Source organism: Gekko japonicus, unplaced genomic scaffold, assembly GCF_001447785.1.
Source record: "Gekko japonicus isolate JY-2015 unplaced genomic scaffold, Gekko_japonicus_V1.1 scaffold1778, whole genome shotgun sequence".
NCBI lineage: Eukaryota > Metazoa > Chordata > Lepidosauria > Squamata > Gekkonidae > Gekko > Gekko japonicus.
In genome coordinates, this window is record NW_015162003.1 from 426,944 (window position 1) to 451,433 (window position 24,490).

At 42.0% G+C, this 24,490-nt stretch overlaps 1 protein-coding gene across 1 annotated transcript in view; it reads right to left on the reverse strand.

Annotated features, from left to right (window-relative positions):
- Positions 1–24,490, reverse strand: part of CNTN6 (contactin 6) — a 189,688-nt gene that overhangs the window by 70,367 nt on the left and 94,831 nt on the right. Inside the window, exons 5-6 of the mRNA XM_015405452.1 lie at positions 13,993–14,186; positions 9,616–9,752 (exon numbers count right to left, since the gene is read on the reverse strand). Coding sequence (XP_015260938.1) covers positions 9,616–9,752; positions 13,993–14,186 — 331 coding nt within the window. The remainder of the gene's footprint in view (positions 1–9,615; positions 9,753–13,992; positions 14,187–24,490) is intronic.

The following is a 24,490-nucleotide window of genomic DNA, read 5'->3' on the forward strand; positions in this document are numbered from 1 at the left end:
CCTGCCTCCTCCCCAGTAGGAACAGGAGTGAGAAAACAGATAAGAACATAAGTGAAGCCAATGTTGAATCAGGCCAAAGGCCCATCCAGTCCAACACTGTGTCACATAGTGGCCAAAAATACCAGGTGCCATCAGAAGGTCCAGCAGTGAGGCCTTCCACTGTTGCCCCCCCCCAGCACCAAGAATACAGTGCATCACTTGCTCCAGACTGAGAGTGTTATTTACTATTAAAAAGCAAAATATTTGATAACATGCAGCTAAGATCAGCTTTTGAAAACAACATTCATCTAAGCACACAATACCAAAGAGGGATTGGGGGGGGGGGGAGCTGCATTGGTCTGAAAGCAGCAGATCAAAGTTCGAGTCCAGTGGCACTTTTAAGACCAACAAAGTTTATTCTAGGTATAAGCTTTCATGTGCATACACACTTCTTCTTCTTCTCCTTTGGCCCCCCGCAGGGGAATTATTTTTTTTTTGCATTTTCTACACACTACAATTATGGGTGATGGGTATAGGAAATCTAATACATAAATCTACTGGATAGGGGAAGGAGTACTACAGTTCTAATCTATTCCATCTACTGGATTTGAGGAATGGGTAAAGACTAATACATGTCATGATCTGAGAAGTTATAGAAATACTGCTTTTAGCCTAATATAACATGTTATGTTAAGATTTGATTCAATTATTAATACATATTTAGTAGCTTAACACAATTTCTGCCTTTAATACTATTGCCTTAGTTCTAGAGTATTTTCTTCCCGCATTTCTTTGTTTTTTTTAAGTTTCGGAGCAGCCACTCCTTTCCCCGATTCAGATGATTCTGATGTGGAAGTTTGACTTGTTGAATCCTGTGAGTAGGATTCATCTTCTTCTTCTTCTTCCTCCCCATCCGGTTTTATGTTCTTTTCCTTCTGCTTCCTTTTTGTGTTAAACACTTGGTCCATAATTTTTTCTGCTTTTGGAACAGTCAATTTTATATTTTTTTCCTGGAAATTGAAGCTCAGCCCTTCCGGGAATAACCATCTATATGGTATTCCCTTTTTTTGCAGAGTGAGAGTGAGCATCCTGTAATGTTTCCTCTGTTTTCTAACTTCAAAAGGGATGTCTTTCAAAATATTTACTTCTCCATTCTTGATTTTTAAGGGGTTTCCCATTGTTGACTTTAACACCAGTTCTCTGGTAGATCGTTTTGTGAATTTCAGATAGATTTCCCCAGGTAATTTATTTTTCTTTATAAAATCCGGATAAGTCCAATAGGCCACATACATCTCTTTTATTAAATCTTCTTGTTTGTAATCCATTAATGGGGCCAAGGCAGCTGCCAAGAGTTCTTTTAGAAGAAGAAGAGAAGAGATTGGATTTATACCCCGCCCTTCACTTGGAGTCTCAGAGCGGCTTACAAACTCCCTTCCCTTCCCCTCCCCACAACAGACACCCTGTGAGGTGGGTGGGGCTAAGAGAGCTCTGACACAAACTGCTCTTTTTCAAGGACAGCTGTGCCAGAGCTTGTGAGTGACCCAAGGTCACATCAGCAGGTGCAAGTGGAGGAGTGGGGAATCAAACCCGGTTCTCCCAGATTAGAGTCCGCGCACTTAACCACTACACCAAACTGGTTTTAAGTGCTCATTTTTCTCTTCAGGGATCCCATGAAACATAGAACATACATGGATCTATCCAGCTGAAGCTGTGTTATTTGCATTTTATCAGTGGATCTTTCCTTCTCTGCTTCATCCACTCTTTTATTAATACTCAGTCTGTTTTTCCATCTTTTTCAACATTTTCTCAGTTGCTGAGGTTCTTTTATCCATTTGATTCAGCTGTTTTGGTACATTATCAAGCTTAGTGTTGAGATTAGTCATCTGCTCCATTAGGGGGCACAGTGCATTTGCTAGCAGTGCGGAGAAATCTGTAGTTACTTCCTGGTTCTGGGAAGGAGTCGTTGGTATGTTATTTCCGGTCACCAGTTTTTTATCCGGCACTCTCCGTCCTCTCCCAGCCATAATATCAACAAGAAGTAAGTTTTCCAAAACAAGGCAAAAGTTATACGATTTAGTCCCACTTTGTATACTTTAGTAGTTTTGCATTCGTTTAACTGCTTATTTTAGCTCATAGTCTTTTATTTCCAATTTAAAACTGTTAATAAAGTTTGCTCAAAGAAAAAAAAGGGTGTGTATGTTTGAATTCCTCTCCCCAGTGCTTCAAACTTAGGTGCTTCCAATTACTACCAAGTTTCAGTTCGCTTTTTTCACCTGAGCTTTGCTTAACTCACAATTTGGAGCCTTGGAGATCTTTTGGAAACATTTTTAGAAGTTTGATTGTGGTCGCTTGCTCCAGCAGTCGTCTCTGAGCGCCATGCTGGCTCTGTGGTGATGGTACCTTTTGGAAATGAAGGTGAGCCTCAATTCCTTGGCCGTTGCCTTGGAAGAGGCTCTCCTCAGCTCCCCAGGCTGGGGGTTTCCTACAAAGAAACCGGGGAGGTCCGGGACGAACTCGGACCCCTCCCGTCAGCCTGGTCTCGGTGCGTCTCCATCAGAGTGAGATGGGACATGTCTGAGCAGTGAAACGCTTAGACCAGAAGTCCTGCATACACACTTCTTCAGATGTCAAAGAGGGGCATTAGCAAAGAAACCTGTTTTTTTAAAAAAATCTTATTTCAAAGCATCTGCAATTGATAATATTAGGTTCCCAAAGAGAAGACTATACTACATTTTGGAGCAACAGCATTAGGTATGAATATGTAGCCATCATTCAAATCCCAGGAAAGCTATGAAGCTCACTGGGATGCTATTCTCACAAGGTTGATACAAGACTAGATGACTATTCCCATGCATGTTTTCCTAGGAGCACAGGCAGGACACAAATATGATTAAGTAGAAATAAACAATATTTTGAGATGACAGAAAGGTGATCGTCCTTATCCTCCCTTTGCTCCACAAAAAATTCCCAACCTGGCCGTCCAAAATAAATTGCAACATAAGAGTTCTCTATTGTGCTCTGAGGGACTAGGAGCCAACTGACCTTCAAAATGTGGCTCCTTAGAAAGACAGCATCCCCCAACCACTCCCTCATCAACTTTTTTTACTTGAATTGAATTTTGGTGCAGGTAAAAAAGACCATGAGCATGCAACTAGCCCAAGCTTCCATAGCAGAGCAGGGATTTGAACCTGGGTCTCCTTCAGATCCTAGTCTGACATTCTAACCACTATACTGCACAAAGAACAGCAGCTGCTGAACAGCACCTTGATGGGAAGAGAGCTACACATGTGCCCAAGCAGAGTAGCATGACATGTAAAACTGGACTCAAGACTTTATACATTTCTGAGAAGCATTGCTGGTGGTGCAGGTTTACCTCAAAGTTCTGCATAATATTGAGGAAATGCCACTAGAACACCCCCCCCAAAGCTACTGAGTTAAGTCACATAACTTAAAGCTATGTGAGCACTGTTCTTTTTTCTCCACACACAAAGGTTCTTTTGTTTCCAACATTCAATCAATTTAAAATACAAAGAAAATAATGTCATTCAGTCCTTTTGGCAATGTACTAACCTGTAGAGCTGGCAGCAGCCATCTCAGAGCCACTGAAGTCCAGCCAAAGCAGATGTCAGAAGAGTGGAAAAAGGCAAGGGGGGAACTCTGAAGATCTTTCCCTGCCCGACCACATTGGCGGGCAAGTGAGGTAAGATGTGTGGGGGCCTCTGAAGGCCTTTCCCTGCCCATCTGCATTGGTGGGCGAGTGGGGAAAGGCGCACGTGGAGGGTGTCTGAAGGCCTTTCCCTGCCCGTCCGCATTGGTGGGCGAGCGGGAAAAGGTGCACATGGGGGCTTCTGAAGGCCTTTCCCTGCCCGTCCGTGATGGCGGGCGAGCAGGGAAAGACACACAGGGCCTCTGAAGGCCTTTCCCTGCCCATCCACGATGGCGGGTGAGCAGGGAAAGATGTGCGGTGGCCTCTGAAGGCCTTTCCCTGGCCGTCCGCATCGGCGGGTGAGTGGGGAAAGGTGCACGGGGGGCCTCTAAAGGCGCATGGGGGGCTTTGCCTGTCCGCGTCAGTGGGTGAGCATGGAAAGATGCACGGGGGGCCTCTGAAGGCCTTTCCCTGCCCGTCTGCATTGGCGGGCGGGCAGGGAAAGGCATGTGGAGGCCCCACCAACTTACCTTGCTGCTGGGGGCATGGCTTGCTGGGCTCCTTACTGCCGGAGCGCTGCTCCAGTGTGTTTTGCCAGGAAATGACCCTTGCTTGACACATTGTCTGGTGCCTACCTTACTTTTTTTTAGGTGCTAGGCCCAAATATTTCTGTTTACCCAGAATTTTAGCTAAGGGGAGCCATCTTTTTAAAGCTGTTCTATGGTCCCCTCCAAGACTGAGGAATGTTTTTATCAATACCATTTTAGACTGCTCTCTTTATTTTAGGGCTTTGGCAGATTTCATTAATCTGGTTTCATTGTCTTGCCTTGTTTTCATATTGTATTGGTCGGGCTTGGTCTTCTTGCTGTATGTACTTTGTGGTATTCTTACATAGTTTTGTCAGGAGCTGCCTACAGCTGGTACTAAGGAGGCGGTATACAAAATTTCTATACAAATAAATTCCTTGCTATTCTGTTTATTTTAATGTGGAGTTGATGAAGGGTACAAGACTGACACCGAAAGCAAGTTATCTCTGGCTCAAAAATAGTTACAATGTGATGTGCAGAATATTTTAAGGGGTGAGTATATTCAATGTCTCATGAATCCTACAGATCGTATGTTTAGTACTTCTCTATACGTTAAAGGAGGAATGAATAGTGTTGTCATAAGATCGCTTCTTTTGAATAGGTTTTGCCTAAGGTGAATTTCAATGACATCCAGGGCTTTTGGCAATAATCATGTGCTGTAATGACTGTAGAAGTTTTCTTAATGTTTTTCTTTCCTTGTATGATACTTGCAGAATGTGACCCCTCCCAGCTGAGAAGAGGAGAGTTTGGAGAAGGCAGAAAAAAAAAAGCATGGAGCTGTGATTGGGCTGGAAGTTATGCTTTCTCTCTCTTTCTCTCTGGGAATCTGATGTTTAGTAGTGGGCCTGTTGCCTATAGTAGTGCCTCCGACCCCCATGTTGCAATTTTGAATTTCTAATAAAGCAAATACTACAAAAATGGCACAGGTCTCCAGTGCTCTCATCCAAAGGAAGCTAAACCTGGCAGTGTTGCATCTAGAACTTCTCACCGCTCAGGAAAATAGAGTACGTGTGATAGTTTTATCTGTTAAAATTGTTGCTGACAATCAAGTGATTAGTTCTAAATGTGGGAATTTGGATGTGCTCACCCGCTAGCAAGGGTAAACTCATCCATGGAAAATGAAAAATAGATTTGCACATCTGTTCGTCATTCTGTTCATCTCCATTAACATGCATGGAGTGGACCACACAAATAAGATCTCTTCTGCAATCAGTGTGATGTATGTGTGGCTCTCATCCTAAATGTCTAAGAAAAGATCTGGTATATAGAACTACTAGCTTAAGATGAAGCCAGTTATATCAAGGATCCAATGACTTCCTGAACATTGTAGCAGAAGGAAGGGTGCCACCTTTTGAATAAATGAGATCCCGTTCCTTTGGGTTTCCTTCAGAGGATTTTCAAGTACTGACCCATTCTAACCTTATTAAGCTAAAAAAAAATGATGAAAACACAGCTAGAGGTTGTCTGGCTGGTACATAGCAATCTAATTAACAACATTCCATTACTTATCCGCCTTTCCCCCCAAGAAGCTGGCTACAAATATCTTCTGCATACTTAGTTCTACCTGCAGGCTGTTTGCTGTTCTCAGACTGAATTGCATACACACACATACACACATATTCTCACTGTCTCTTTCTTTCTCACAAAATAGCCTATGAATTTAAAGCACTTCAATACAAGGATTTCATTTCATGCAGAAGCTCAACTTTTTGGTCTTTCTCAACTGATTTTGTTTTGAGTTACATAGCAACTAGATGAATAAACAGTCACAAGCACAAACAGTGGGCAGGCATCCAAGTGAATGCCCAGGAATGGTTTGACAACAAAAATGGTTTTACAGAAAGAAAAAAAGTCATAAAAGATATATATATATGGCTACAACAGGGTAGGCATTTTATTGCTCATAAGAAGAGTATTTCATCTATACCCTGTCATGGAATTCAGTGTGATGTACATGTCATTCCATGTCATTCCAGTACTTATCCAACCAAAATCTCATTAGCTTCATTATAGGTCTTCCAACCATACCCTGAATATACCTTAACACAGTAATGCTAGGCAGGATAGATGCATGCAAAGAATCTCTCTGTTAAGAGGGGATTTCCGCCCCCGCCCCTCAATGGATATATGTTATTTCAAAGTATGGTACATAATTTATTTTTATTTAGAACATTTTTAAGTTGTTTCTCTGTTCATAGAACATTCAAGGTGCCTTACAGATAAAATATAAAATACAGCATTGGAATCAGTTTGGGCACAGTTCACCTACATAAGTGCCCTCCCTCTGCATTTTCACATTTGTGAAGTTAGTTTATTTTCTTCTGTATGTGCCTTAAATATTCAGGATTTTCAAGGGAGGGTGCTGTCATCATCCGTGGCATTATCGATAGCATCACAAAACATACACTAGTTCCTTAGAGACCACTTTTAGCCCAGTCTTTTTCTGAAAGCCAATTTTGATTTGCCTTTTTCCTTGTGTGTAATACTTCTATTAGTTTTCTTGGTCCCACTCACTCCGACCCACCTCCAGACCACTTCTTGATGATCAAACTGTCTTCATCATCAAACAACTCCCTCCCCCCCCCCGCACTGAAGACAACTGGTTTCATTTTTTTCATTTCTTTTAAGACACTACTATACTGATATACTACTGTAATGATAGGTTTAGCAGGTTCTCTGAATTCCCACCTTTCTTATTAAAAAAAAGTAGTCTCTGGCCTTTTCCTTTGCGGAGATATGACTTTTTCCTTATATCTCCATGAGAAGGGCATAGAGACTTATTTAAAAAAAATGAAAGCCAGGAATTCAGAGAACCTGCTTAACCTATCTTTGCAATGGAATATTGATATTTTAGCACATTTTAAAAAAATGTAAGCCATGATATTGATATACCAATATAAGCATGAACAAAATATAAAAAGGGGTGTATATTCTGTGATGCTGCCAATGATGCCACAGATAATGACAGCACCCTCCCTTGAAAATCCTGATTATTTAAGGTGCATACAAAAGAAAATAAACTGTCTTCAAAAATGTGAAAATGCACATTAAAACAAATAAACAAAAAAACCCTAATGACAGAACATACTATTAAAAATGCTAGGCATAAGAAGAAGTTGCTACAATGCTGTAATGACAGTATCAGATATCACAACTACATCTCTTGGGGAAGGGTGTCCTACTGTTTAGGAGTGGCAGCACAGAATGCCCTGCTTAGGGTCCCCCTCCAAGCCCTTCTTTAAGAGGAGAATCCCACCGCACACGCCCTCAAGCACCTCAGAACCAAAGCAGTTCTGCTGCTAAATGTGGAGGCAGATTATTTGAGTTATTAAAAGCTTTAATGATCAAAAACAACATCTTGACCTGGGTCTGGATACAAATTGGGTGAGATAGGTTTATTGTGGTCAACCCCAATTAATTGCAGTCTGCTGCTTTTAATAGCCTATTAATAGCCTGTCTGCTACATGTTTACCAAGTTTTGAAACATCATTGAAGATAGCTCTACAGTGGTGCAGTTTGGATTTCAGCAATACTAGTGCAACAGTGATCAGATCAGCTTTGTTCCGGAATATCTACAACTCATCAATATGAATCAGTATGAGTTGGTTAAAAAATAAACATACAAACACTCCGGCCACCTCTATTATCTATCCAGGAATAACGAAAAGTCCAAGAATACTTTGTGTGCCTTTCAGATGGAATACAGCCTAGGTTTGCCAGCCTTAGGTTTGGATCTGAAGCTCTGCTGGAATCTCAACTGGCCTCTAGAGTCTGGACCAGAAATATCAGTTCCCATGGAGAAAATTGCATGTTTCCCCCAGACAGCAGTCTCTATGGCATCAGATCCTTGCTGAGTTCCCACCTGTTCCCATAGTCCACCAACCCCAGGACCTGCCCCCAAATTTCCATGAATTTCCCAATCTGGAGTTGGCAGTTCTAATACACCGTCATCTAGAACAGGTTGTTCACCTGTTCTCATGTTTTCTTTATTAATGATCTACAGTACTTCCATCCTGGACAGATTAAATTTGTTCATCCTCATCTGGTCATTACATACTTCCAGATACTAGTTCAGCATTTTCACAGTGTACCTAGAATCAGATGGAAAGGAGAGTAATGCATTCACTCCAAATCCAAAGATCATATTTCCCAGATCTTTAATGTTCAATAACATGAGGATAAGAAGAAATATTGTGGCCAATGACCAAGGGGTTGGATAAAAACTGCACAAATCACCTTCTGTAATCTATGTTCCTGGAAGGGCTTTAGCCAATACCAACCAGAGGATCCATTGCTCATCCCAGACAAGTAGGCCAAAAGGATACTATAAGAGATAATATTGAAAACTGTTGAGAAATTCAGGAGAACCTGTCATTTGATCACCTGTCATAATAACAAAGTATTATGACCCTCTCTGACCAGCCCAGTGACTCAGACCTGGAGTCTTCAGGGGAAAAGACCAAGGAACCAAGACCAGCGGCTAAGTAGGCCCAGAGGGACCAGGGAGAGACCAGCATGGCAGAGGCATCTGCTGATAATATTCTAGCAGTAACAGAGGCCACTCTGCCACAGCCTGTGTGGGAGACAGCACCACTGGCCCCTGAAGTAGCCACCAGGCCTCTGCAGGGCAGGGCAGGAAGCCGGGCTCATATCCCCCAGGACCTGCTCCCACTCTGCAGGAATAGCAGTGACAGAAGGCCCAGGCTGAGGTAGTGCAAAGGAAGTGAAGTGACAAATGGGTTGAGTACAACTCCACCATGGATCTAGATCAGTACTCTAATGTTTACTCTTAGAACCTGGCCAGAGCACATCAAATCCTCAGGTGCTCCAGAACCAGCCTGCAGTGCTGCTGGGTCCATACTTTTGGAAAGTTCTCTCATTTAAAACTTTATGGGTAACTTTCCATGGACATGAATGCTGAACTTCATAGCAATATGTATATTCGTACTGAAGAGAGAGAGAGAGACTGATTTCACACAAGAGCTGTGCCGCAGTTATGCCTCCCTTTGCCCTGCTTCTATTGGTCAATTTCCCACTTGAAGCCACACGGCCGCATTTTGACCCACGGCTTCGCCCGATTTTCCCCACGGTTTCGTGATCCTGTTTTTCAAGGATCACAAAACCACAGGGAAAATTGGGCGAAGCCGCGGGTCAAAATGCAGCCGTGCGGCTTCAAGTGGGATATTGACCAATAGAAATGGGGCAAAGGGAGGCGCGACCACGGCGCAGCTCTTTTGTGAAATCGGTCAGAGAGAGAGAGAGAGAGAGAGAGAGAGAGAGAGAGAGAGAGAGAGAGAGAACACCAACATACGCACACGCGAGAGAGAGAGAGAGAGAGAGAGGATTCACAAAAGTTTGCTTCAGCATCAAACATAGTTTATTTGGAAATGTTGATGGTCTTACCTGAGGTGTGAGGGGCTGGCCATTTTTAAGCCAACTATATGAAGGCATTGGTTTCCCAGTTGCCATACATCCCCAAATTAACGTGTCATAGAGAGACAAATAGGCATTCTGAATGCTTGTTGTCCATTCGGGTAGGGCTATATCAGCAAACAAACAAGAAGTTATCATGAGAATTTTATTTCAGCTTGCCTCACAGTATGGATGTGGGGAGGTAAGAAACTAAAAACATAACTGTATATGAACCAACCTATTTTAAACATCTTCAGCTGAAGAGTTTATATATCTTTCAAATTGCACTCAAATTTATATCCATGCAACCACTCAATGGAAGCTACTTTTCATTGGCTTCCATTGCCCCAAATAGCTTCTTTTACTCGTCTGTTCTAAGATGACACTGCTAAGGGATGGGGAATGATATTGAACAGAGCTTCATGAGGTTTGGTGAGCTGCACTGAGCAGGGACTCAGCAGGAATCAATCTCCCTGCCTGTTCCATAAATGTAATTTTCATTTGAGCAACAGAAGACCTTTGTGGATGAGGGAGACAGTGTAACTCCTGCCAAGTCTTTCTCCTTACTGCAGCTGCCCCCCCCCATATTTACAGAAGATGGTGAATGGGTGCTTGCCTCTGTCTCTCATATGTGTTGAGATAACTTGGTGAACCACACATACTACAGCAAGGAACAGATCAAGTTGTCTGATTAAGCTAAAACATAAACCTGATTCCCCCCCTCCTCCTGGGATAAACAATTTTTCTTGCCTTCTCTTAATATTTTATGCAAATAAAGCAGTTTTATTGGCCACACCCCTGTGGAGCATACTGGCGGTGGCAGGAGAAGAGAGGTGAAGAATTCTTGCTATCCTTATAAGTGTATTTATTTATTGAAAACATTTCTGCACTGCCTTTCCACCCAACTCAGGGTATCCAAGACAGCAAGCATTAAAACATTGAAACATTTCAAACATTAAAGTGGTGTACTTACATACATACATACATCTTATATTCTAACAGTCAAATGTGTACTCATCTGCAGATACTTAAACCTGTGGATTGGGCCCTCACTGACTGAAAATAGGTATTTCTGCAAACTTTGAGGACTCCCCAGGTTTGCAGAAAAACTGTAAACATATAAAAATGCATCGGGGGGGGTTAATCCCCCCTCACAACACCTACCTTCTCCTCATCATGTGCCAGGCCCTCAGCAGTTGCTGGGAGTCATGCTGGGCCAGGCAGCAGTTGTGGTGATGGAAGGTAGGAAGCCTCAGCAGACCTGGTGTCAGAGGCCAGAAGCACTGCCAGGTTTGCCACTGGGAGCAACAATGGCAGTGTGTGTGTGTGTGTGTGTGTGTGTGTGTGTGTGTGTGTGTGTAAAGGAGGCCTCAGCAGGCCTAGCATGAGAGTCCAGGAGCTGCACAGGTGTTGCCACTGGCAGCAGTGATGGTAGGGGATGGCTGGGAGCCATTCCAGGCCCTGCAGTGGTGGTGGTGGTGGTGGTGGTGGTGGGGTATAAGAAAGCCACAGAAGGTCTGGTGGCGGTGATGGTGGGGGTGACTGTGACCTGCAGGGGATAACAATGGGTGGTGGAGAAGAAGGCTAAGAGTGGGAAAGACCCCTCATGAGTATAGTAGGTACCCACTTTTTACACACACACAATGAAACATACAAACACATAGGAAAACTGTGAAGAAGGCAAATAAAAGTTAACAAAGAAACATCAAGCAAAACAAAAAAGTCTTAACCTGCTGGCAGAAGACAATAATAAACAGACAATGTTTCAGTGTTATGACTGAAAAGGCCCTTTCTCAACTTGCCAGCTGTCTAGCCTCAGATGGTATGAGCACCTGAATGATGTCCAGAGGGCTTGGGTCCGTTCATATGAAAGTAAATGGTCCTTCAGTTATGCTGGCCCCAAGGCATATAGGCCTTAAAAAGTCAGTACCAGCACCTTCATGGGTATGGAAGCAAATTTGGAACCAGTATAGATGGAACAAGGCTGGAATGATATGGTCCCAATAGCCCACTCTTGTTGACAATCTGGCCACAGTATTCTGTGCCAACTGTAGCTTCCAAACAGTCTTCTAGGGCAGCCTCCATGTAGAGCACATTGCAATAATCTAATGTGGATGTTACTAGGGCAAGCACTGCAGTGGCAACATATTTCTTGCCAGGAATGGCCATAGCTGCCTCACCAACTGAACCTGGTGAAAGGCATCCCTGGCCACCTCTGCTACCTATTTATCCAATAGGAGGCCCAGGTCCAGCATCACTCCCAAGCGACACACTTTTTATTATAAGGGTAGTGAAACCCTGTCCAGAAATGAGACCAATTTCTGGGTTAAACCTTTCCCCCAATAGCACTTTCATATTATTGGGATTAAATTTCAGCTTGGTAGCCCTTAACAATCCCCAAACTGCCTTCAGGCAGTTTCCATGGCCTCCCTGGGATCCACATGGAATTGCAAAATAGAGTTGGGTGCAGAGGTCATTTCAGGGGGGAACATGGGGGAACGCAGTCCCCCCGGGTGAGGTACGGGGGGCGGGGCACATGATGAAGCCCCGCCCCCTGCTTCCGGCCGCCTTGCTTCCGGCCCTCATTCAGCCAGGAGGAGGCAGGAGAAGAGGGAGGGTAAGTTGCTTCCTCCCTGCCTCTCCCCACCCCTGCCTGCCTGGGGCCAGGGAGGGCCTTCGCGGGGCTTCCTTGCACTCCCGCCGGCCTTGCAGGTCCACCCCCGGGCCCCTCATGGGGCTCGGCAGTGGAGCTGCAAGGCCGGCACCGGTGGCTGGGACTGTTAGGGGCGGGGTGTGTGGCCTTATGACACATTTCCGGTGATGTCAGGAGGTGTGGCCTTATGACACACTTCCGGTGATGTCAGGGGGTGTGGCATATGCTAATGAGTTATGCTAATGAGTTCCCCTAGCTCTTTTTCTACGAAATGACCCCTGGTTGGGTGTTATCTGCATATTAGTGGCAATTCAGCCCAAATTTCTAGATGATCTCTGTGGGTGACTTCACATAGGTTTAAAAAAAAGTGGGAGAGAAGACAGACCTTTTCGGGACCTTGCAGGCCAGAGGCCAAAAGGCTGAGCAATCCCCCAGCACTACAGCCTAAAACTTACTTTTGAGGTAAAACTGAAACACTTAAGAAATGGTGCCCCCCAGTTCCAACCCTGAAAGGCAATGGTATTAGAGTTCACCAAGTGGTCCAGGAGAATTAACAGAATCATATTCTCCTGTCTACCTCCTTGTACAGGTCATCTACCAGGGTGGCCAAGGCTGTTACAGTCCCACAACTGGGCATGAAACCAGACTGGAATTGATCCAAAGAATCCACTTCTTTCAGCAATCCCTGAAGCTGCCCAGCCACTACTCATTCAATAACCTTGATCAAGAAGAGTACATTTGATTGGACACTAGTTATTCAACTCTACTTCAGTGTTCCCTCTAAGCTGAGTTAGTGTGAGCTAGCTCACAGTTTTTTAGTCTCCAACTCACACATTTTTGTCTTTGCTCAGAAAAAAATGGCTCCAGAACAAGCTAATTTCTGCAGCAGCCAAATCGCTCGCTCACAACTTTAATGCCAGTCATTCACAAAGTAAGATTTTTGCTCACAAGACTCCACAGCTTAGAGGGAACATTGCTCTACTTGGTCTGGAGTAGGTTTCTTTAGGAGTAACACACCATTGCCAACTTCAAGGCAGGGGTGAGCATCTCTCTCTCAAGGAGTCATTTACTGTCCCCAAGACCCACTCAGCTAGCCGCACTCTGGCAGATTTAAGCAGCCCGGTGGTAGGTCTCAAACTTTCAAGAATCCTGTCCTCAACCTCAGATTGAACAAGCTAAAAAGGTATCCTACACAACCGGATAAGTTGACATCCTGGGACCATGTGATCCTGTCAGTGTGAATGTAGAGTTCAATTTGGAACAGATGTGAGAGTTTTGGCAAAATGGTCACAGTGGGCTGCAGAACACTCTACCTCCTCCTGTAGTCTAAAACTCAATAGGCCTTTGACCACCTGCAAGATTTCCACAGATCTATGCTGTGCTGATGCAATCATGGTGGAAAAATATTGTCTCTTCACTGCCGTCACTACTGTGGAGTAGGCTGTAAAATGATTTCTAGCTCATGCCTTCTGGGATTCATCACTGTCAGCAATGATTTACTGGAGGATCCAAGACTTCCTAGCATGTTTGGTTGAATTTTGGAAATGAGACCTATTCAATATATCACACACACATACACACAATTAGATCAGGAGAATTTCAAGAGATTTTATATGCTAAACATGAAAGTATGATGAGGAATAAATATGCTCAGTAAGACACTTGTAGAATATTCCAACATTACTATATTGCACGTAACAATACAGTTTACTCACCGTATATAAAGAGTTGACCTTTAGCAACATTACTTCCCCGACTGTTTGCTGCCACACAGACATAAAAGCCTTCATCTTCCTGCTGAAAAAAAAACTGCTGAAAATCTGGGATCTCAAGGATTCCTTTGGATGCGTTCACCTTTCCAGCTAATGGGATGCCATCAGATCTCCTCCAGCTGATACTGGGAACAGGACTACATTGAACATACTTCATTAAAAAAATACTGGAGGTTCCAGAGAACACAGAGAACTTTCCATATACCATTGCTTGGATCCAAGCTTCTCCTGAACAGATATCTCCTGCTGTAATGTTGCATTTTGGGGGGCTCTAGGGGCTGCAGTGGTTGGGGGGGCAGGCGAGAAAGTCATGCTTTGTGGGATATCTTCCTGTCCATGGATATACTCCATTGGATCCAAACTCTTGTGAAGTAGGAAACATTAGCGGACAATTCAATATCAATATGACTTGATTCAAATATCTGTATTCCATGATACTATTACTGATAAGGACCTCCACCAGATGGCTTTGATTTTGAGGAATAAAATTGGTGGTTCAGTGCTATAGAGATTTTTGCACTCTTGTTGACAGAACTGCATGCATTAATTTCCACTGTGAACAGCTTGGGCATAATACTACCATGCCTGGTCACATTCTTTGAAATTGAGCTGCTGCATACAGTCCAGCTCATACTGGTCCATATAACTGAGATATGGGCTGTGGGACCAATATGACAGGTTTCCTGATGATATTGCTAACAGGTCCTATGATGAAAATTGCCATTCCCTGGAATTCCGTATTTTTATTGTTCATTATTACAGTTCCACACTTGAACAATCCCTTGTGCTACACAATATTGTCATAGATGAGAGCAGAAGGGGGATAACATTTCTGGAGACAGACCGGTGTTTATGGCAGCATGAAGACTAGGAAAAATATCATCCAGCATCCTCAGTAGTGAAATAAGTAGAGTTTCATAGCCAGGAGTCTCTGTGCTAGCACTCCTCTATTAACTGAATAGGTTCTGGCAGGCTATTGCTGAAAGAACCCAAGGCCCATATAGGTCAAAACCTTCTTAAACACTTGTGTGTGAAAGAGAGAGACTGTGAGGGAAGTGTGACCATGTGAAAGACAGCATCCTCTTTATGCATACACCCATCTGAATCTCTCAATGGGGAAGTGGGATCAGATGCTCAGGATTTGTTAGTTCCAAGTAGGTTTACAATATTTCCATGTTTCTTTTTTCCCTTAACATGTATCCCCCTGTATTAGTTTAGAGAAAACAATTGCAGTTGTTGCACAAGCAGCGCCCATTTGGATGCTCCTCCTGGCTCTGAACCAGAGAGGGGAACAAGGACTAGGAGGTGGTAGTGGTGGTCTACCAGAGGGGAAAGCTCTAAACCCCGCTTAAGAGGGGGTTGGAGAGCAGCAAGGGAATCCTGCTGGGACAAGTATATTCCCTCACCAGAGCAACTCCCTCTGAAGTGTCAGAGCAGGAATGTGTCTCTATCACTTGATTCAGGGCTCTTTACCTGAGCAGGGAGTTAGGATAGCCTGATGGGTGCTGAGGCAGAACTATCACATATATGTCCTTACTGATTTGACCTACTGCTGTTATACAATGAAGTTCGGAAAAAAATATTTTCAAGCCAAAACATAGTAGCAGATCTAGGGTTTCTCAAAAAAATTAATTTCATTTTTTTTAAAACTGAGCTTTGGTTTTAACCACTGAAATTCTTATTCTTGTTCAAATTGGGTGGAAGTTTAATCACATGATTGGCTGGATGAGTCAATCTGGAAAACCCTGATCCCTGCTCACCACAGAAACATCTGATGTTGTAATATCAGCTCTGTACAACTTTAAGAATATAATATGCTGTCTTATGTTGATGAAATAACACAGAAAACTCAAAGCAGGAAAAAGCAGTTCCATTCTTTTTATGTTTATCACATAAAAATAATGGAGGCTTGGTCTTCTGAATGGTATTGGTAACCTCATTAAATAGTGCCTTAAACAGGTGTGTAATATATCAGCTAAATAGCAGCTAGGCCATTTAATATTTTGAGGAATAAATTTTGAAGATATTTTTGTTTGTTTGTTTTGCTAATAAGTGGGTTTGATTTGATGAAAAATTCAATGAAGTGTATCAATCCTGACTGATAAGTGCAAAGTTAAATTGCAAATATACAGAACTTTATGTTGATTTGGATACCACATGCCTCCTATTTACTTTCCAAATGATGTCTCAGCTCTGTAAACTCCAGAGCAGCCTGTTTTCCATTTATTATGATCAAATTTCTTTCAAATAATTTATCAGAGAATGAAATAATTGAATTGAGCTACAATAATATCTGCTGCATTTTCCCCCCTGAGATTTCTAAGCTGGACTACTTTTTCATACATAAAGCACTTCTCTAAGATTGTTTCCCATAATGATAGGGGAATGTTCATGGCCTAATTGTAATTGGCTTATTGTTTACAAACAGAATACACAGACACATTAAAAGTAAAATTCAAAATTACTTGTATTTGTTGTGCATTTTTGCACTGATGCTTGCATATCGCAATGGTGAAACAGAAAAAGGCAATGCATTTCCTGGGAACTTATATCATGCTCACTTTCCTCATCTGTATATCATGAGTAGAGGAAGCAGCAGTTTTGGTGGTATCTACAGTTGTTTCTTAAAAGTGTCAGTCAGGTTCAGCAGCAAGAACAGTTTTGTTGAAACTAAGTAAGAGGTTAATTCAGGGAAGCAATTTCCAAGCATATGAATACAGTGAGTACCGGCTTTAGCATCAATTCCATGTGGCACAAAAGTGGCACAAAAACTTGAAATACAACTTAATTTTTAATTGCCAATGGAGAAATAATTTCAGAGCAAGGAGGATCAGTTCATCATTAAAAAAATAGTATTATTATTAGGGCAAATTTGCCCCCAAACTTGATGTTACTAGTTATCCAATTCTGAGTTTCAGAATAGTTGTAATACAAATTAAATATTTACAGTATATTCTCAGATTACTGATTTGTATGACTAATCTGAGAGGTTTTTTTATCCCAAAATATACTCACTAACCACATATCAAAGGATTCAACTAATCATGAGAACAAACTGTAACATGGTAAAATGTATTCCTGATGTAATGTCTCAGGCTTTCCTGATATAGCCTGTATAGTGGTTAACTAAAAATGTAATGAAGAACCCCAATGACCAATTAGCAAGACATAGTTTGCTGTCTAGTTAGGTTTTTTTTTTTTAAGGGTAAAAAGAAGCCCTATGCAGAGTGATGTGTTTGAAATAACCCTGAGAATGAACAGGGGGAAAATGTAATTGTGGGGTTCTGTTAAGCCTGTTTCTCACATAAAAATGCCAGAATTTTGTGGCAAATTAAAAATGTGTTGCGTATAGATATTAGTCTGTCACACTTTAATGGACTGTCAAGGGTTAATGCGTCACAGAGTTTGAGAACTTTTAAGTGACAGGCTGTTCAAATGGAATTCTGTGGAGAGCATCAGTTAGGAAATGACAGTTGAGAACTGACAGTTGAAGAAGATCAGGTTAGCACTGACTGAGGACTGGGAAGGTGGCTAGAAGAGGAGTGGGAGGATTACAGAAGATCCCCAACCAAGCAAGGGGGAGCTTCTAGTCTAAAAAAGTAATCCTTGTCCAGTGAAAAGGGAGATATCTCTTGAGAGAGGAATGATCCTTTGGTCAGTGTATAGAGAAGGATTTTTGGAACCTGGTTTTATGTCCCTGCCTTCAAACCCTTAAAATTCAGTGAAACTCAGGAACTTATACTTGAGTGTTTAAGCAGACACTGAAAAGAAAGCCTCTCTTCTCAAAGTTTCAAAGACTTTATGGAAAAGCAGAAACACCTACTTGTTGGCAACAAATTATCTTCAATTTAGTGTGATTACAAAGTTACCTCAGCTATGCTGGGCCAGCATCAAAATATATAATAACATAAAATGGTGGGACAGCCATAGACCGGGGGGGGGGGGAGAGTATAATAGATATAGGGGGTGCTCAGCAAGAAAGAAGAAACAAAGGAAAAATCCTGTGTGTGAGGAAGGGAAGAGGGCAAGATTGCCATATGCACTTTAAGGATTTATTGTGTGTGGGTATCACAGACACTGTCCAACACACACACACACATTAGATATATACAAGTAGATGACCCTCAAGGACATGTTAAAAGGCATCTTGTTTTCCTTTCTCCACTACCCCCATAGTGTCTCACTTTTCATGTTTCCTTCTTTCCCACCAGCCAACCTATCTTTATCTGTCTTCAGCTTTCTCTTCTTCCCTTCCCCTGGCAGCCATAGAGTTTTCCCTCAGATGACCGTGGCCCCGCCCCCAGTGTGCCCGGCATGGTCGTGTCACTTCCTGGTGACGTGCACGTCAGGGTGGAGTTCCCCCCAGGGCCCGATCCAGCAGTGGTGGGGAACGAGCCTCTGGGGTGGGGTTTTCCCTGCCCCCCAGGGGGAATTGGCAAGCCTACAATCCACCTTCTCTCCTCATTTCTCACATGAGTAAAGTGATGCTAAAAATATTATAACAAAGACTGTTACCATTACTATGTATGGGTGTGAAAGTTGGACAAGGAAGAAAGCTGAGAGAAAAAAAAAGGTTGATTCATTTGAAATGTGGTGCTTGAGTAGAGTTTTATGGATATCATGGACCACAAAAAAGACAAAGAAGTGGGGTTTAGGGCAAATCAAGTCTGAACTCTTCCAAGAAGTTAACATGACTAAACTAAGGCTATCACTGGAAAATATGATAATGCTTGGGAAAATTGAAGGCTGCAGGAAAAGAGGAAGACCCAACATGTTTTGGATTGACTCAATCAAAGAAGTCACAGCTCTCAGTTTGCAAGGCCTGAACACAGCTGTTAACAAAAGGACATGTTGGAGATCATTCATTTATACGGTCACCATAAGTCAGAAGCAACTTGATGGCACTTAACACACACACAGGCATCTGCAGCTATATTCTTCACAATGTGAGCCCAAAGCAGCTTTCATCATTCTCCTCTCCTACATGTTATTCTCACAACAACACTGTGTGTTGCCCATTTTGGCAAACAGTTCAATTTTTAAGGATTTCAAAAAAGCAACAACCACCCAGTGGTGGAAGGAAAAACAGCTTTATTAACAGTGATAAACATAAAACAAAGAATGGCAAAAGGAATATATCCACATCCCTGAAAGTATTAGCAAATCAATTCTGGTCCAAAAGTTGCTTAGTACCACCCTGGTTTGAGCAGAGGTTTATTCTTACCCCTTCTCTCTTCAGTCTTCTTTCTCCCCCAGAAGAAAAATGACCCCTCCTAATTTATAATGAAACAATTAAGCCCAGCTGGGATTCATTCCAAGGGTGAGAGAAAACATCCCCCTCATTTAAACACCAGGTGCAATTACTTAAAACAAAAAACCCAGCACTGTTAATACCTTCCAGTCTGCTGCTGTCATCTAAACACACAGAAAGAGAAACTTGTGGTCACCACTATCTCCTTGGATTAACAATGGTCTTCTGCAATACCTCTACACCCTCTGAGGTAAGATTGAGAAAGTGTAAGTTTCCCTAGGTCACAACAAAGTAGTGATTGAAACCTAGGCCTCCAAGTTCGTAGTTGAATCTTTAACCTCTACATCACACTGGCTTTCATAATGTGAATACTTTTGAATAACAGGGAGCAGCTGGGTATTCATGTGGTTGCTGCCAGGCCTGGTCCCATGATTCCTCCATCAAAGTTAGGGTTGCCAGCCTCCAAATGGTGGCTGGATATTTCCCAGAATTCTGACTGATCTCCAGGTTATAGAGCTCAGTTCCCCTGGAGAAAATGGCTGTTTTGGAAGGTGGACTCAATGACACTATACCCTGCTGAAATCCCTATCACTCCTAACCTCTATCCTCCCCACACTCTGCCCTCAAAACCTCCCGAAATTTCCCAACCAGAGCTGGCAACCCTACTCAAAGTTTAAAGCAGTTCTGGAAAGATCCCTATCCCTCCCCTTACCTTCGATTGACAGAAACCAAGGGTTGAAGTATGGCAATGCTGTGTGGTTGCCTAGCAACAGCCCCTGAAGGTATTTGTTTCTTATAGCAGGGGTTAACTGCCCCTCCCCCTCTCTCCCTTCCTCCCTCTCTCTCTCTCTCCGTCTCTCTTGATTTCACATTTTTTTCTGTAAACCTGCGCCATTTTTTTCAGGTTTTGGAAAGATCTGTCTTGTCTGTTCATGGGTCCAGCCTTTGGCTTTAAGTTTCCACAGAACTGGCCATGTAATATTGATATTATCAGTATGCAACTTAAATGATCCTGGTCAAAGAAAAAGATCAGAGAAAACCATGAGAGATCACTTGTGTTTACAGAGACTGCTCTATGTTGCTAAATAGGGGAAGTAAAAGATAGATTCACAAGAGCTGAAAATGTCTAAAATATTGCCCAGTTCAAATCCATTCCCTCCGGCTGAAAGAAGAATGTAAATGTGATGAGAGACTGTTACAGAGAAGACCACACAATACTCTCTGTCTTTTTAAGAACAAATACAGCTTGACGTCATTTGAGTGGCTCATTAGGAATGAAAATGATGAAATATTAGACACGAGCACAAACAAGGAAGCAGAGAACCAATAAATTTACAAGGAAAAATACGCTGAAGAGTGATGAGCAGAAAAGAGGAAGTATGCAAGAGAAGCTGAAATAAGAACTTGATAGACTAGGGAGAGGGCTGCCTTGTTTTGCATTTTTATAGCTTTTATCGTTTTTATTTATATTTGGATCAATGTACTTTATATGATAAAATACTCAAGTGTGAACATGGCTATAAATTCTTCTCAAGTTTCTAGTAACATCAGAAAACACACAAGGCTCACTTTCATGATTTATTATGTCACCAGAATGCTTTGAAATATTAATAGCCTTGCATTTCACAGTAGCTTTTCAATGCAAAGCTGCTTTTCCATACCAGAAAAGCAGTGAACATTTCAGAATAGCTTTTAATAGAGGCTTTGAGTCAATGTTGCTGAGATTTGCCTTTGTTGCTGATGATGTCACAGAATGATTTGCAGTGCTAGCATTCCAAAAGTCCAGTTCAGATAAACTGATCTAGTTCATACAGGTAAATATATTTGTTCAGTAGATTGTGGCACACTCTTAGAAATAATCTGTTATTGAAAAATGTAGGTTACTGAGCATGCCCAAGCTGTACTTCCATTCCTATGTGCATAGAATGGCACATACACACCTGGGTTTGTGTTGTATATTATAAATTTAATTGCAGTGTCTACCAGTCTTTGAAATACATTTTTCTTCCTTCTACAGAAAAGGCTGTGAAGGGCAAAATGATGAACATGTTCAGACTCGAAATGCATGGGCTTATGGTGCAATCCTAAGCAGGTCTACTCAGAATCCTACTGAAATCTATTCAAGGGGGGCTTACTCCCAGCAAAGTATTTTTAGGATTGTATTGCTAGTTGAAGGCCACTACACTGGAAAAGGTTGGAAAGCAATTGTCAAAGTCTGTCTTTAGTTTGTCATAATTGTAAAGAGGAAATTCCTGCTGGGGTGTGTGTGTGTGTGAATGGCTGAGTGTGTGAACTGCCGCTCTGCTGTCTATCGTAGGCATTGTAACTCTTTCCAAGATACCTCCCTGTCTAGGGACCACCTTGAGCCACACTGTGCCAGCTTGCTATTATAGATTAAAAAACAGTATATTCTCAGGTGCGGGAGCAGTAGGCACGAACGCTAGGTGGGATAGTTGTATGATTGGATGTATGGAAGGGGGGGACTAGTTTGATCTGTCTATATTTTTGGATTCTCCTGCCAGAACCTCAGTTCTGACATGGTACTGATCTAACCTGGAACATGATTAATTTTCAATAAACAAATTACTGCAGAGAGAGTGTTGTTTCGAGTAACTTTGTCCAGGAATCTGACAACAATTTTAATTTACTCCCTCTGGACATCACAGGCTCCCACTTAGTCACCCAAACTGTTCCAGTCAACCCCGGAGCATGATTTCAGGAGTGTACCAGGCTACAGTATGAGGGAGGAAGTGCATGCTTTGAGCCAGTGTGATATAGTGGTTAGTGTCAGACTAGGATCTGGAAGAACCAGGTTCAAATCCCCACTCTTAGACCAGTAACATGTTCTCAGTGTAACCTACCTCACAGGGTTGTTGTGAGGATAAAATGGAGGAGAGGAGAATGATGTAAATCACTTTTGATCCTCATTGAGGAGAAAGGTGGTGAAAAAAAGTAGTCATAAATAAATGAAATTAATTTCTCCCCCCCCCAACAAAACATTTATTTCCTTTATGTCCAAGAGGTATTCTCGCAGCCATGTACTACAGTCCTTGGATTTTGGTGGAAGAGGGATGGCTGTTATGAGAGATGCAGAGTTTAGATAACAGAGATCTTTCCCCATAAATTAAATACATCAGCTCCTATTTAAAACTGAAGTTCCACTGGAATTTCTGTGTCACCTGTGGTAAAACAGATGACAAGTGAGGACAGTGGTAAGTGGAACACTGTTGGTGCCATTTAGACTTTTCCAGACTTGCTGTCTTTTTCCCCCTTTCTTTTTCTTTCTCTTTTAATTAAGCTTTATTGAGAATATAATCAGCTTTACAACATAGTATAAATTATAACATTATACAACAAGAGTTGAATGTTTAGTAAAACAAAGTAGTTTAGAACAGAAAGAGCATATTATGTGATAATACATGAGAACATACTGTACTATACTTAATATGTTTGCTATGATTGCTAAACCTGTTGAATAACAGATTTAATTAACTAGAGTTGTGGTTGATTTAACCTTACTTATGTCAAATGTATAGCCATTTATGGTATATCTGTTTAGAAGGAAGTTTGTCTTGTGTTACCATATATTCCAGTACTGGGGTCCAGATGCGTGCAAATTTAATGTTTATTGAAGTGGTTGGGTTGTGATTTCTGTGTATGGAGTCCATTATCTTGGCCATAACAAATTAATACCAGATTTTGTTGTGCCAGGCTAAGATAGTAGGCGGTAAGGAGGATTTCCAGGCAGCCGCAATTGTCAATCTGGCCGTAGCTAGAAGTATCACTATAAATTCTTTAGCATCTCCTCTTATTGAATTGTCCCATAAGTTTAATAAGACAGCTTCTGGTATGCAGTTTTACGAGTGATTAAATTGATTTGCATTACCACTTTGTCCCAGAACTGGAGGATTAGAGAGCAGGACCACCAGCAGTGAAAGTAGGTACCAGTTAGCCCACACTTTTTCCAACAGAGCGGTTGAATGGACGTTTTCATTTTATGTAGTTGATACGGAGTGAAGTACCAACTCGAAATCAACTTAAAGAATTGAAGGCATGTATTGTAAACTGCAGAGTTATTCACAGGTGAAGCCCAAATGTCATACCAATCAGAGTCTTGGAAGTTTAAGTTAAGATCTTCTTCCCATCTGTGTTGATGTTTCATTTTACAGTTCTTGTTATCTTCTATCTGAGTTAATTTATAGAGTTTTGATAAGATTCCTTTTGTTGAGTTAGGGTAGGCCAGGATTAACTTTTCTAGGTTTTTCAGCTCTCTTTGAAAGATACCTGAAATAGCTAGTTTTTTTGAGGTGTAGGTATTGGTGCCATGGCGTTTGTTGACCTAATTTAAGGTCGAAGTAATTTTTATCATGAATCTTGCCATTTTCTACTAGATTATGAAGACGTCCTAGATCTGCTGTGATCCAATTATTAAAAGCACTTAAGGCCATCCCAGGAGGAACCAGTCTTGGTGAGTATATATGTATATGTTGCTATCTGAGATATGCCTGTTGGTAGGAGTTTTTTCTGTTGATCCCATACTTTAATTGATGTTGGAAGTAATACATTATTTTTATGGTTTTCGGACCTATTCGGTGCAATCCAGAAAAGTTCTTGGAGATTGTATGGTTTGTGAACAAGATGCAAGTGGGTGGATGCAATTTAACAAAGATAAGTGCCGAGTTCTACATCTGGGTAGCAAAAATGAGGAACATGCATACTGGATGGGGGATACACTTCTGAGTAGCAGTGTGTGTGAACAAGATCTTGGCGTAAGGGTGGACTGAAAGTTAAATATGAACAGTCAGTGTGATGAGGCAACAAAGAAGACTAATGCAATCCTGTGGTATATCAACAGAGGCATAACATCCAAATTGCAAGATGTCATAGTCCCGCTGTACACTGCATTGGTCAGGCTGCACCAAGAGTACTTTGTAATATTCTGGAGGCCTTACTTCAAAAAGGATGTGGTTAGAATGGCACGTATGCAGAGGCCCCTTCCAACTCTGTGATTCTATGATTCTAGGTGGGTGGGTGGACAAGACGACTGTAACAAAATAGGTGGATGGGGGATACAGCCAGAAAAGGCACAGTGAGCAGGAAGTGGAAGCAGAAGGAGAAAAGCCAAATGCTGATGGAACAAGAGTAGTAGAAACAAGAGTAAGAAGTTGATGGAAAGGGTTTTCCTTTCCC